General features: G+C 39.3%; 1 protein-coding gene across 1 annotated transcript in view; it reads left to right on the top strand.

Moving 5' to 3' along the window:
* HEATR6 (HEAT repeat containing 6) overlaps nucleotides 1–15,860 on the top strand; it is a 188,030-nt gene that overhangs the window by 35,763 nt on the left and 136,407 nt on the right. Inside the window, exon 4 of the mRNA XM_053706936.1 lies at nucleotides 6,129–6,244. Within this exon, the coding sequence (XP_053562911.1) occupies nucleotides 6,129–6,244 (116 nt within the window). The remainder of the gene's footprint in view (nucleotides 1–6,128; nucleotides 6,245–15,860) is intronic.

Below are 15,860 nucleotides of genomic sequence, written 5' to 3'. Positions count from 1 at the left end.
ATTATACTTAGATATTGCATATTGTTCCACCATACATTGTTTCAATACATCTTTTTTAAATTTTATGAAAGAAGGGAGGTGGGAGAGCTTCCAAGATGTCAGAAGCGCATTCCTAGCTAATAGAATTACAGTATTAATTAGCTTATAGTTCTTCTGCTGTTGTGAAAATTCAACTAAGAAAATGACCATTTGGGCCTCTAGCCTAATTTCTACATCTAATATTTTATTCAACCAGAACTGTATTTTCAGCCAGAACTGATGAACTTTGGGGCATAACCAGATACAATGTAAGAGATTTGCTTGTTGAGCCTGACATTTCCAACATCCAATATCTTTTCTATACCATTTAGACAATTTGTCAGGGGTAATATATGTAGCATAAATCATTTTTAAGTGCCTTTCGCGCCATGCTAGGGCATTTCCTGTTTTATTCAACAAGTTCAGGCTTACTTGGATTTGTCGAGGCCTAAGCTCTGGAAAGGTATTATTCCAAATAGATACTATTTTCTCCAGTTGGGCCTCGTGTTTAGGGAGCGACATCAACCGGTAGAATGAAGAAATTGACGAGGCCCCGCTAGTATATTGGTTCATTAAGCTCCTTAACGGGGGATATGTCCAATTCGAGCCGAATTTAAGTTTAAGATCTGTAATGTAATGCTTTATTTGCAAATACGCAAAGTGATCGGTTTGAGGAAGCTCATACTCTGCTCTGATGTCGAGGAATGATCTAATTATTGTACTGGGAGTAACTAGCTGTTTTAAAGAGGTCAGCCCTTTCAATTTCCACCTCTCAAAAACCTTATATGTGAAGCCTGGAGCAAATCCTGGGCATCCCTGAATTGGGAGATATTCCGAAACAAATGGGATTGTACCAATTTCTACACAGAACTTCTGCCATGCCAGGATCACATTTTTAAACGTCGGCATTTTAGCAATTAGCGGAGGCAGTTGTGGAATTGGGCAATGTAGGAGAGCTTTTAAGTTAAATGGGTGGACAAGGTTTGCCTCCCCAGCAGAAACAGTAAAAAATTCTTTCTCTGAAATCCAATCAGCCGCCAGTTTTGCGATTGAAGCAATATTATAGTGGGTAATATTCGGGAAAGCAAGGCCCGCCGAATCTTTAGAAAATGATAATGCACTTAAAGCAATTCGAGGTCTTTTCCCTTTCCAGAGGAATTCATTAGATGATCGGTTAAATAATTTTATGTCTGTCTTATGTAAAAGTAAGGGAATATTTTGAAGAAGGTATATTAACTTAGGTAAAAGTATGATTTTAATAAGCATTATCCGTGCTGAAAGAGAAATAGGAAGCAAGGCCCAGTCATTCAATTTCTGCTTACAATAATTAAAAAATTTAGCATAATTCAACTCATACCATTCGTGAGAAGATTTTGACAGTGTTATTCCTAGATATTTTATTTGAGTAACTTCTCTAAATGGGTGATCTAGTGCATGGCAGGCAGTTCTGTGTATCCATAGTAGTTCGGATTTTTGAAGATTAATTTTGTAGCCAGAGAAAGACGCAAATATTTGCACTGACTCTAATAGCTTAGGAAGGCTTTCTTTTAGCCCAGATAGGAAAAGGAGTAAGTCGTCCGCATACAGGGCAAGAACATATTTTTGATTGCCAATCTGGATACCTTCTAGCTGTTGCCTAAGGAAAATCGCCAATGGTTCTAATGATATATTGAAGAGGATAGGCGAAAGGGGGCATCCCTGCCTAGTACCTCTCTGTAAAATAAAGCGATCCGTAATAGTACCATTGATGAAGATTGCTGAGGATGGACTGTTATAAATAGCCTTAATCAAATTTATGAAATTTCCGAAAAAGCCAAACTTTTCCAGAGCCACAAAAAGATGGTCCCAGCAGATATAGTCGAAAGCCTTTTCGGCGTCGACTGATAGGATAGCAGCATCTTCTTTTTTTAGTACTTTCTTATTATTCCGCAGGTAGTCCAGAACCAGCATAACCTTACGAATGTTTTTTGTCGGGCTTCTCCCCATCATGAAGCCAGCCTGATTATCATGTATAATATTATTTAAATGGGGAGCCAATCTTTTTGCAATTATGGACGTAAGAAGTTTATAATCAAAGTTTAATAAGGAAATAGGTCGATATGAAGAAGGAATTTCAGGATCTTTTTCTTTTTTAAGAACTAAAGCTATATTAGATGTCGCGAAGTACTGGGAACATGGGATATCTGCGGAAAAATAAGAATTAAATAGCTTATGTAAGATAGGAGCTATTTGATCTGTAAGGATCTTATAGAATTCGGCAGGGAGCGAGTCGGGGCCGGGGGCTTTATTAAGTTTGGCATTTGTAATACCAGTAAGAATTTCTTGTATAGAGATCGGAGCATTAAGTTGATTAATTATCTCCTGTGGGAGTTTAGGTATCTTAACATTCTCCCAGAACCTCTCTTTTGATTCTATATTGGGGGGTTCAGCTTTATAAAGATTTTTAAAGAAGTCTATAAACGTATGTTGAATGTCTTGGTTGGAGGTAAATCTGTTTTTCCCAGATCTAATTGCAGTGATATAGTTAGACGATCTCTTTTTAGTGATTTTAACGAGATATTTTGCTGCTTTCCCTGAGTAGCCACCATAAAGTGATTTCTTTCTAATATCTTCAGATATCATTTGTTGTTTAAGAAAGATATCCCTTTGTGTTTTTAAGTTTGTATATTTTTCTCCAAGCTTTTTGGAGGGAACAGCTATGAACGCGTTGTATGCGTTCCTCACACTATTAGAGAGTTGGATTTCTTTCTGTAAAATTTTTTTTTTAAGGGCACACATGTAAGCCTTGATCTCCCCACGTAGCACAGCCTTTCCAGTCTCCCAGAGTATTTCTGGCTTGTCCTTATAGTCATGGTTATAACTCTCAAATTCCCTCCATTTGTTAGCTAACCAATTTTGGAAATGAAGATTACTATGTAAATGGTTGGGAAAGAAGAAATTGTTATTCGGTCTGGGTGTGAGGGATTTAGAGTTGAGTTCTAAAGCTATCACCGCGTGGTCAGAAAGAACTATATCTTTAATATCGGCCTTTACCTCCTTACCACTTAAGTTTTCAGAAATTAAAAACATGTCTATGCGCGACAACGCTTGATGTCCTTTGGATAGACATGTGAAAGCTTTAACATCTGGGTTCAGGCTTCTCCAGATGTCATATACACCTACTTTGTGACAGAATTTTTGTAGTGTTCGTGTTTTCTTAGCTCGCATAGTGCTTTTAGATCTACTTAGTCTGTCTAAGTTGGGGAACATTGTTAAATTGAAATCCCCTCCAATCACCAGATTGCGTCCGCTGTATACTATTAATTCTGATGCTAAGTCCTCCCAAAACCTGACATCAGGTTGGTTGGGGCCATAAATGTTACAGAGAATAAAAGAGCTCTTCTCTATTTCAATGTCAAGAATTTGATAACGGGCCTCTGGATCAATTTGGCTCTTATTTATTTTATATTTTAAATTTTTGTTAATCAATATTGCCACTCCTTTCTTCCTAGCCTGTGACGGGGCAGCGACCACCTCCCCCACCCATCTAGATTTGAGTTTGTCAATTTCATGGCTTTTTAGATGAATCTCTTGAAGCAGAGCTATGCCAGGCTTATGTGATCCCAATAATTTTATTACGGCTTTCCGTTTGATAGGTGAAGTAATTCCACCTACGTTCCAGGAAAGAATTTTGATCGACCCTATGTCCGAGCCAATTTTACTAAGATATTGCAAAACATTTTATAACCAGCCATCAATTTATAAAGTAAAAAGCAATCACAGGCCATAAGATATATTAAAGCAAGAGGGCAGAGGGGTGGGAAGGATGCAGAAAAAAAAAAAAAAAAAAAAAAAAAAAAAAAGAATTAAAAAGGAATAAAGGAAAACAGGCCCCCCCCCCCCGTTTACATACCAAAAGTAAAAATACATCTTTACATACATACTCTTGAAAAAATCTTCTTTTCAACAATAATTTTACAATAAAAAAATTACTCATGTTCCAACATAAAAATGACTTCAGTCAATCAAACCAATCCTTAACATTCAAGGGATACCATTATCTAAACAAAACTTCTGCGCTTCTACAGTATTATTTAGTATACTTGTTTGACCCTCAATAATCATGATTAATCTTGCCGGATAGACAAGCCTAACATTATAGTTTGCTTTCAAAAGTCGAGAACAAAAGGGAGACATTTCTTTCCTCTTATTCGTAGTTTCGGAGGAAAAATCTTGAAAGATTAATACTTTTTGTTGCTCTAATATTAATGGATTAGCTTTTCTGTAGTATTTAAGAATATTAATCTTGTCCTGGAAGTTTAGCATTTTAACCAATATGGGTCTGGGTCTAGTAATACCTTCAGAATTTTGCCGTCGTGGGCCCACTCTGTGAGCTCTTTCAATAATCATTGGTATCGGGGGGGCTGGCATTTTTAATAATTGAGGGAGTTTAATTGAAATGAAATCAACTAGATCTGAATATTCTGTAGTTTCGGGAAGACCAATAATTCTTAAATTGTTCCGCCGCGAGCGGTCTTCTAGGTCCTCTAATTTGGCTTGTAATAGAGCTATTTGAGACCGAGATTCTTTATTGGACTGCTCACATTTATATAGTCTATCTTCAGAGTCTGAAATTCGAGTCTCAATTTCCTCCAATCGAGCTGTAAACTGCCTCACTTCCAGAACAATATTATTTATATCTTGTTTGATTTCTTGTTTAACAACCTCTAATTGCGGGGAGATCATCCTTGAAATCTGCTCAACTAAGTTCTCTTGGTATTCTTAGTTGAAAGCTAAACCTAGGAGGTTCATATGCTAATTTCTTAGACCTTGAAGGCCGCCTCTAATCTAAATGCATTTTGATAGTTTTTCACCACTAGAGGGCATTAGTTCACGTGTTTCATATAGATAACATTGAGCTCATGCACGTGAATTTACCTTGGAGACAGCTCTGATTGGCTAAAATGCAAGTCTGTCAAAAGAACTGAAATAAGGGGGCAGTCTGCTGAGGCTTAGATACAAGGTAATTACAGAGGTAAAACGTGTATAATTATAGCTGTGTTGGTTATGCAAAACTGGGGAATTTGTAATTAAGGGATTATCTAACTTTTGAAACAACAAAAATTCTGGTGTTGACTTAAACTTTAAGGGGTTAAGGAAAACTAACATTAAACTTATTTTTTTTTAATATGCACCTCATATCATATGTCAGCAATTAAGCATTTTAAAAATATGTACAGTAAAGATATTTTAAGATAATTTTACACTGGAATTTGTTAGCAGAATTTACTTGACTTTTTTTCAACAACGATTGGTGGGATTCGAATTCCTGCTTTCCATTGCTGTGGGCAGCTAGGGAAAGATATAAATGAGCATATACTCTGATCTAAGCAATTCAATCTCACCATACACAAATATGATTGAGGTAATGCAGCTTCTCTCGGGGGAGTGGAAAATATAGGGATATTCAAGAGCAAAAGCATGGACATTAAATAATGAATGTGCATTACAAAGTTGTTTATTTGTTTTAATTAAATCTTCTGTGAGGGATTGAGATTTGAGTTTAGTGTCCCTTTAAAGGGACATGAAACCCAACAATTTTCTTTCATGATTCAGATAGTCATTTTATCTTGATTTAATAAATGTGCTTAGTTCTCGTGCCATTCTTTGTTGAAGAAGATGTCTAGATAGCCTGCATGTGTCTGGAACACTACATGACAACATTTGTGCCACACTGCTGCCATCTAGTGTTCTTGAAAATGTCTAACAATTGATTTATTCTTGCAAAACTGTTGCCATCTATTTCTCCAGATGTGCACACTCCTCCCTGCTTTTTAACAACAAGTTAATTTAATATCAAGTAAATTTGATGTAAGAAATAAATTGGATTTTTACCATTTTTTACACTATCGGAATCATGAAATAAAACATTTTAGTCTCTTTAAATGCACTATATTACAAAATTGTTCTTTCGACTTTGATATTTGACCTAATACTACTTTTGGAATTGGTATCTGCCCTAACATGACCCTTTCAAATTATGGCCATGTTGCCATTTGTTTGAAGCAAATTGACCTATTAGCCATCTAAGCAGGCACTAAAAGCTTACACCATATTTGATTGTTTTGCAGTATCTTCCTGAGTTGTTGGGACAACATGGGATCTTGGTACAGTTATGTCATCCAAGTCAGTCAAACCCAGATCTGTTGAGAGCTGCAATCCATAGCATGGCCAATCTTTGCCTTAGGTAAGTATATTTCAGCATTAATTAAAGTTGTAGTAGTCAAAGTATCACAAATATTGCAGATCTGAGCAGTTTATAATTCATACCAAGAATGATAATTTATTTCTTTGTTGAAAATACTTTAAATACTTCTGTTACATTGTTGTCATATTTAATGTTGTCATATTTAATCTCACGTGAATGGTTAAAGGGACACTGAACCCAAATTTTTTCTTTCATGATTCAGATAGAGCATGACATTTTTAAGCAACTTTCTTATTTACTCATATTATCAAATTTTCTTTGTTCTCTTGCTATCTTTATTTAAAAAGCAGGAATGTGATGCATAGGAGCCGGCCCATTTTTGGTTGAGAACCTGGGTTATGCTTTCTTATTGATGGGTAGATGTAAGCCTCCAATAAGCAAGCGCTATCCATTGTGCTAAACCTAAAATGGGCTGACTGCTAAGATTCACATTCCTGCTTTTTAAATAAAGATAGCAAGAGAACGAAGAAAAATTGATAATGGGAGTAAATTAGAAAGTTGCTTAAAATTGCATGCGCTATCTGAATCATAAAAGAAAAATATGGGTTCAGTGTTCCTTTAAACTGATATACATGTTAGCTTTCATACATTCAAGTTATCCAACTACTGAATTCAGGTACAAATCCCTAAATCCTGGAATTCCAAAATCCAAACTTATTCTGAAATCCATACTTTTTAATTTAATATTTGTTTTTACAATTATCAAAAATTACTATTTTCCCCACATGCAAGACACAATCCTCTCTTGCCTGTGTCTTTGGTTTGTTTTTTTGTGTTCTAAAATGCAAATAACAGTCTATATTTATTTAAAACAATAAATATTGCCATTCTGATTACAGCACTGTACTATCGTTCTGAAGGTACTATGTATACTATTAAAGATATAAAACTATAGTTGACATATATAAGCTGTATTATGAAATCTAAATATTGCCTAAATGACATAAGATATTATTGTTGTTGTAAAGTTTCATGAATAAGTACCCGGTTTTTAAAAATACTATTAAAACAGGGGTACTTTCATTCATGTAACTTTACATTGTAGTGTTTTTTTTAAATACTTACCTTTTTCTCTAGCAAACACAGCCCGCGATTCTTTGCCCGCAGCTCCACTTCAATGACGAAACTGGCTTCCTCCAATCACGGCGTGGCCTCGCGAGATGGATGCTCTGGGGTGCACGCCATGATTGGAGGAAGCCGGTTTCGTCATTGCTGAGGTAAATACAGACGAACTGCGGGCGGAGGATTGTGGTCTGTGTTTGCTAAAGAAAAAGGTAAGTATTTTTAAAAAAAAAAACCTGCTGCAATGTAAAGTTTCATGAATGAAAGTGCCCCTGTATTTTAATTTAAAGGGACAGTCAAGTCCAAAAAAATCTTTCATGTTTCAAATAGGGCATGTAAATTTTTTTTTTTTTTTTTTTAAAATCTTTTATTTATGACCAAGACATAATAACAAAGAACACTGTGCATATAGTTACACCTCACAGGGCGAGAGAAAAAAAAAAAAAGGAAAGATCTGTTAATACACAGTTTTACATTATAGTTTAGGTATACAATTTTTATAAAAGCAGCATGCTCTGATACTGGTTCACTATATTCAGAACGAATGATATGCAAATATATGCATCTTAGATATAATATGTACATAACTATTTTATTCGAGACATGCTTAGATCCACAAAAAATAATGCTCATCGTATACGATTTATATAACCACATTGTTGGATTTCTCCAACATTGGTGTGTCCGGTCCACGGCGTCATCCTTACTTGTGGGATATTCTGTTCCCCAACAGGAAATGGCAAAGAGTCCCAGCAAAGCTGGTCACATGATCCCTCCTAGGCTCCGCCCACCCCAGTCATTCTCTTTGCCGTTGCACAGGCAACATCTCCACGGAGATGGTTAAGAGTTTTTTGGTGTTTAAATGTAGTTTTATTCTTCTATCAAGTGTTTGTTATTTTAAAATAGTGCTGGTATGTACTATTTACTCTGAAACAGAAAAGGATGAAGATTTCTGTTTGTAAGAGGAAGATGATTTTAGCAGACAGTAACTAAAATCGATTGCTGTTTCCACACAGGACTGTTGAGATGAAGTAACTTCAGTTGGGGGAAACAGTTAGCAGACTTTTCTGCTTAAGGTATGACTAGCCATATTTCTAACAAGACCATGTAATGCTGGAAGGCTGTCATTTCCCCTCATGGGGACCGGTAAGCCATTTTCTTAGTTAAACATAAAAGAATAAAGGGCTTCAAAAAGGGCTTAAAAACTGGTAGACATTTTTCTGGGCTAAAACGATTACTAGGCATATTATGCAGATTCTAACTAATTATTGGTATTATAATCTTGGGGAACGTTTAGAAAAACGGCAGGCACCGTGTTGGACACCTTTTTCAGATGGGGGCCTTTCTAGTTATAGACAGAGCCTCATTTTCGCGCCATTAATGCGCAGTTGTTTTTGGAGAGCAAGGCATGCAGATGCATGTGTCAGGAGCTAAGAATCACTGAAAAAGCTTATAGAAGGCGTCATTTGGTATCGTATTCCCCTCTGGGCTTGGTTGGGTCTCAGGAAAGCATATAGCTGGGACTGTATAGGGGTTAAATGTAAAAACGGCTCCGGTTCCGTTAATTTAAGGGTTAAAGCTCTGAAATTTGGTGTGCAATACTATTAATGCTTTAAGACACTGTGGTGAAATTTTGGTGAATTTTGAACAATTCCTTCATACTTTTTCACATATTCAGTAATAAAGTGTTTTCAGTTTGAAATTTAAAGTGACAGTAACGGTTTTATTTTAAAACGTTTTTTGTGCTTTGTTGACAAGTTTAAGCCTGTTTAACATGTCTGTACCATCAGATAAGCTATGTTCTATATGTATGAAAGCCAATGTGTCTCCCCATTTAAATTTATGTGATAATTGTGCCATAGTGTCCAAACAAAGTAAGGACAGTAATGCCACAGATAATGATATTGCCCAAGATGATTCCTCAAATGAGGGGAGTAAACATGATACTACATCATCCCCTACTGTGTCTACACCAGTTATGCCCACACAGGAGGCCCCTAGTACATCTAGTGCGCCAATACTTATTACCATGCAACAATTAACGGCTGTAATGGATAACTCCATAGCAAATCTTTTATCCAAAATGCCTACTTATCAGAGAAAGCGCGATTGCTCTGTTTTAAACACTGAAGAGCAAGAGGACGCTGATGATAACTGTTCTGACATACCTTCACACCAATCTCAAGGGGCCATGAGGGAGGTTTTGTCTGATGGAGAAATTTCAGATTCAGGAAAAATTTCTCATCAAGCTGAACCTGATGTTGTGACATTTAAATTTAAATTAGAACATCTCCGCGCACTGCTTAAGGAGGTGTTATCTACTCTGGATGATTGTGACAATTTGGTCATTCCAGAGAAATTATGTAAGATGGACAAGTTCCTAGAGGTTCCGGTGCCCCCCGACGCTTTTCCTATACCCAAGCGGGTGGCGGACATAGTAAATAAAGAGTGGGAAAGGCCCGGCATACCTTTTGTTCCCCCCCCTATATTTAAGAAATTATTTCCTATAGTCGACCCCAGAAAGGACTTATGGCAGACAGTCCCCAAGGTCGAGGGGGCGGTTTCTACTCTAATCAAACGCACTACTATTCCTATCGAAGATAGTTGTGCTTTCAAAGATCCTATGGATAAGAAATTAGAGGGTTTGCTTAAAAAGATTTTTGTACAGCAAGGTTACCTTCTACAACCAATTTCATGCATTGTTCCTGTCACTACGACAGCGTGTTTCTGGTTCGAGGAACTAGAAAAATCGCTCAGTAAAGAATCTTCGTATGAGGAGGTTATGGACAGAGTTCAAGCACTTAAATTGGCTAACTCTTTTGTTTTAGATGCCGCTTTGCAATTAGCTAGATTAGCGGCGAAAAATTCAGGGTTTGCTGTCGTGGCGCGCAGAGTGCTTTGGCTAAAGTCTTGGTCAGCGGATGTGTCTTCCAAGACAAAATTGCTTAACATTCCTTTCAAAGGTAAAAACCTGATTTGAAAGAGATTATTTCAGACATCACTGGGGGAAAGGGCCACGCCCTCCCACAGGATAGGTCTTTTAAGGCTAATAATAAGCCTAATTTTCGTCCCTTTCGCAGAAACGGACCAGTCTCTAATTCTGTATCCTCTAAGCAAGAGGGTAATACTTCACAACCCAAACCAGCCTGGAAACCAATGCAAGGCTGGAACAAGGGTAAGCAGGCCAAGAAGCCTACCACTGCTACCAAAACAGCATGAAGGGATAGCCCCCGATCCGGGACCGGATCTAGTGGGGGGCAGACTTTCTCTCTTTGCTCAGGCTTGGGCAAGAGATGTTCAGGATCCTTGGGCGCTAGAAATAGTTTCTCAAGGTTATCTCCTGGAATTCAAGGAACTACCCCCAAGGGGAAGGTTCCACAGGTCTCAATTATCTTCAAACCAAATAAAGAGACAGGCATTCTTACATTGTGTAGAAGACCTGTTAAAGATGGGAGTGATACATCCAGTTCCAATAAGAGAACAAGGAATGGGATTTTATTCCAATCTGTTCATAGTTCCCAAAAAAGAGGGAACATTCAGACCAATTTTGGATCTAAAGATCCTAAACAAATTTCTCAGGGTACCATCGTTCAAAATGGAAACTATTCGAACGATCCTATCTACTATCCAGGAAAATCAATTTATGACTACCGTGGATTTAAAGGATGCGTACCTACATATTCCTATCCACAAGGAACATCATCAGTTCCTAAGGTTCGCTTTTCTGGACAAGCATTACCAGTTTGTGGCACTTCCATTTGGATTAGCCACTGCTCCAAGGATTTTCACAAAGGTACTAGGGTCCCTTCTAGCGGTTCTAAGACCAAGGGGCATTGCAGTAGTACCTTACTTGGACGACATCCTGATTCAAGCGTCGTCCCTGTCAAAAGCAAAGGCTCATACGGACATCGTCCTAGCCTTTCTCAGATCTCACGGTTGGAAGGTGAACAAAGAAAAAAGTTCTCTGTCCCCGTCAACAAGAGTTCCCTTCTTGGGAACAATAATAGATTCCTTAGAAATGAGGATTTTTCTGACAGAAGTCAGAAAATCAAAACTTCTAAGCTCTTGTCAAGTACTTCATTCTGTTCCTCGTCCTTCCATAGCGCAGTGCATGGAAGTAATAGGATTGATGGTTGCAACAATGGACATAGTTCCTTTTGCACGAATTCATCTAAGACCATTACAACTGTGCATGCTCAGACAGTGGAATGGGGATTATACAGACTTGTCTCCGACGATTCAAGTAGATCAAAAGACTAGAGATTCACTCCGTTGGTGGCTGATCCTGGACAATCTGTCACAGGGAATGAGCTTCCGCAGACCAGAGTGGGTCATTGTCACGACCGACGCCAGCCTAGTGGGCTGGGGCGCGGTCTGGGAATCCCTGAAAGCTCAGGGTCTATGGTCTCGGGAAGAGTCTCTTCTCCCGATAAACATTCTGGAACTGAGAGCGATATTCAATGCTCTCAGAGCTTGGCCTCAACTAGCAAAGGCCAAATTCATAAGGTTTCAGTCAGACAACATGACGACCGTTGCATATATCAATCATCAGGGGGGAACAAAGAAAGTGACCAAGATAATTCAATGGGCGGAGGATCACTCCTGCCACTTGTCTGCGATCCACATCCCAGGAGTGGAAAATTGGGAAGCGGATTTTCTGAGTCGTCAGACATTCCATCCGGGGGAGTGGGAACTCCATCCGGAAATCTTTGCCCAAATAACTCAATTATGGGGCATTCCAGACATGGATCTGATGGCGTCTCGTCAGAACTTCAAGGTTCCTTGCTACGGGTCCAGATCCAGGGATCCCAAGGCGACCCTAGTAGATGCACTAGTAGCACCTTGGACCTTCAACCTAGCTTATGTATTCCCACCGTTTCCTCTCATCCCCAGGCTGGTAGCCAGGATCAATCAGGAGAGGGCCTCGGTGATCTTGATAGCTCCTGCGTGGCCACGCAGGACTTGGTATGCAGACCTGGTGAATATGTCATCGGCTCCACCATGGAAGCTACCTTTGAGACAGGACCTTCTTGTTCAGGGTCCATTCGAACATCCGAATCTGGTTTCCCTCCAACTGACGGCTTGGAGATTGAACGCTTGATTTTATCAAAGCGTGGGTTTTCAGATTCTGTAATAGATACTCTGATTCAGGCTAGAAAGCCTGTAACTAGAAAAATTTACCATAAAATATGGAAAAAATATATCTGTTGGTGTGAATCTAAAGGATTCCCATGGAACAAGATAAAAATTCCTAAGATTCTATCCTTTCTACAAGAAGGTTTGGAGAAAGGATTATCTGCAAGTTCTCTGAAGGGACAGATCTCTGCTTTATCTGTTTTACTTCACAAAAGACTGGCAGCTGTGCCAAATGTTCAAGCATTTGTTCAGGCTCTGGTTAGGATCAAGCCTGTTTACAGACCTTTGACTCCTCCCTGGAGTCTAAATCTAGTTCTTTCAGTTCTTCAAGGGGTTCCGTTTGAACCCTTACATTCCGTAGATATTAAGTTATTATCTTGGAAAGTTTTGTTTCTCCAACATAGGTGTGTCCGGTCCACGGCGTCATCCTTACTTGTGGGATATTCTCTTCCCCAACAGGAAATGGCAAAGAGCCCAGCAAAGCTGGTCACATGATCCCTCCTAGGCTCCGCCTACCCCAGTCATTCTCTTTGCCGTTGTACAGGCAACATCTCCACGGAGATGGCTTAGAGTTTTTTAGTGTTTAACTGTAGTTTTTATTATTCAATCAAGAGTTTGTTATTTTAAAATAGTGCTGGTATGTACTATTTACTCAGAAACAGAAAAGAGATGAAGATTTCTGTTTGTATGAGGAAAATGATTTTAGCAACCGTTACTAAAATCCATGGCTGTTCCACACAGGACTGTTGAGAGCAATTAACTTCAGTTGGGGGAACAGTGAGCAGTCTCTTGCTGCTTGAGGTATGACACATTCTAACAAGACGATGTAATGCTGGAAGCTGTCATTTTCCCTATGGGATCCGGTAAGCCATGTTTATTAAGATAGTAAATAAGGGCTTCACAAGGGCTTATTAAGACTGTAGACTTTTTCTGGGCTAAATCGATTCATTATTAACACATATTTAGCCTTGAGGAATCATTTAATCTGGGTATTTTGATAAGATTATATCGGCAGGCACTGTTTTAGACACCTTATTCTTTAGGGGCTTTCCCAAATCATAGGCAGAGCCTCATTTTCGCGCCGGTGTTGCGCACTTGTTTTTGAGAGGCATGACATGCAGTCGCATGTGTGAGGAGCTCTGATACTTAGAAAAGACTTTCTGAAGGCGTCATTTGGTATCGTATTCCCCTTTGGGCTTGGTTGGGTCTCAGCAAAGCAGATACCAGGGACTGTAAAGGGGTTAAAGTTAAAAACGGCTCCGGTTCCGTTATTTTAAGGGTTAAAGCTTCCAAATTTGGTGTGCAATACTTTTAAGGCTTTAAGACACTGTGGTGAAATTTTGGTGAATTTTGAACAATTCCTTCATATTTTTTCGCAATTGCAGTAATAAAGTGTGTTCAGTTTAAAATTTAAAGTGACAGTAACGGTTTTATTTTAAAACGTTTTTTGTACTTTGTTATCAAGTTTATGCCTGTTTAACATGTCTGAACTACCAGATAGACTGTGTTCTGAATGTGGGGAAGCCAGAATTCCTTCTCATTTAAATAAATGTGATTTATGTGACAATGACAATGATGCCCAAGATGATTCCTCAAGTGAGGGGAGTAAGCATGGTACTGCATCATTCCCTCCTTCGTCTACACGAGTCTTGCCCACTCAGGAGGCCCCTAGTACATCTAGCGCGCCAATACTCCTTACTATGCAACAATTAACGGCTGTAATGGATAATTCTGTCAAAAACATTTTAGCCAAAATGAACACTTATCAGCGTAAGCGCGACTGCTCTGTTTTAGATACTGAAGAGCATGACGACGCTGATAATAATGGTTCTGAAGGGCCCCTAAACCAGTCTGATGGGGCCAGGGAGGTTTTGTCTGAGGGAGAAATTACTGATTCAGGGAACATTTCTCAACAAGCTGAACCTGATGTGATTACGTTTAAATTTAAGTTGGAACATCTCCGCATTCTGCTTAAGGAGGTATTATCCACTCTGGATGATTGTGACAAGTTGGTCATCCCAGAGAAACTATGTAAAATGGACAAGTTCCTAGAGGTTCCGGGGCTCCCAGAAGCTTTTCCTATACCCAAGCGGGTGGCGGACATTGTAAATAAAGAATGGGAAAGGCCCGGTATTCCTTTCGTCCCTCCCCCCATATTTAAAAAATTGTTTCCTATGGTCGACCCCAGAAAGGACTTATGGCAGACAGTCCCCAAGGTCGAGGGAGCGGTTTCCACCTTAAACAAACGCACCACTATACCCATAGAAGATAGTTGTGCTTTCAAAGATCCTATGGATAAAAAATTAGAAGGTTTACTTAAAAAGATGTTTGTTCAGCAGGGTTACCTTCTACAACCAATTTCATGCATTGTCCCTGTCGCTACAGCCGCGTGTTTCTGGTTCGATGAGCTGGTAAAGGCGGTCGATAGTGATTCTCCTCCTTATGAGGAGATTATGGACAGAATCAATGCTCTCAAATTGGCTAATTCTTTCACCTTAGACGCCACTTTGCAATTGGCTAGGTTAGCGGCTAAGAACTCTGGGTTTGCTATTGTGGCGCGCAGAGCGCTTTGGTTGAAATCTTGGTCAGCTGATGCGTCTTCCAAGAACAAGCTACTTAACATTCCTTTCAAGGGGAAAACGCTGTTTGGCCCTGACTTGAAAGAGATTATCTCTGATATCACTGGGGGTAAGGGCCACGCCCTTCCTCAGGATCGGCCTTTCAAGGCCAAAAATAAACCTAATTTTCGTCCCTTTCGTAGAAACGGACCAGCCCAAAGTGCTACGTCCTCTAAGCAAGAGGGTAATTCTTCTCAAGCCAAGCCAGCTTGGAGACCAATGCAAGGCTGGAACAAGGGAAAGCAGGCCAAGAAACCTGCCACTGCTACCAAGACAGCATGAAATGTTGGCCCCCGATACGGGACCGGATCTGGTGGGGGGCAGACTCTCTCTCTTCGCTCAGGCTTGGGCAAGAGATGTTCTGGATCCTTGGGCGCTAGAAATAGTCTCCCAAGGTTATTTTCTGGAGTTCAAGGGGCTTCCCCCAAGGGGGAGGTTCCACAGGTCTCAGTTGTCTTCAGACCACATAAAAAGACAGGCATTCTTACATTGTGTAGAAGACCTGTTAAAAATGGGAGTGATTCATCCTGTTCCATTAGGAGAACGGTTTTGCAAGCCGTGGTGCCTTCCATTTAGGTGACCTGATTTGCTCCCTCCCTTCATCCGTGTCCTAAAGCTTTGGTATTGGTTCCCACAAGTAAGGAGGACGCCGTGGACCGGACACACCTATGTTGGAGAAAACAGAAAAACCGCCCTGGTTTTTTAATCAGGTCTGATATTTTATTTTCTTTAACTACAGTCACCACGGTATCATATGGTTTCTCCTATGCAAATATTCC

This window comes from Bombina bombina, chromosome 3 (genome assembly GCF_027579735.1).
Source record: "Bombina bombina isolate aBomBom1 chromosome 3, aBomBom1.pri, whole genome shotgun sequence".
In the NCBI taxonomy this organism is placed as follows: domain Eukaryota; kingdom Metazoa; phylum Chordata; class Amphibia; order Anura; family Bombinatoridae; genus Bombina; species Bombina bombina.
The sequence above is the reverse complement of the archived record's forward strand: the minus strand, read 5'-3'. Positions and strand labels throughout refer to the sequence as shown.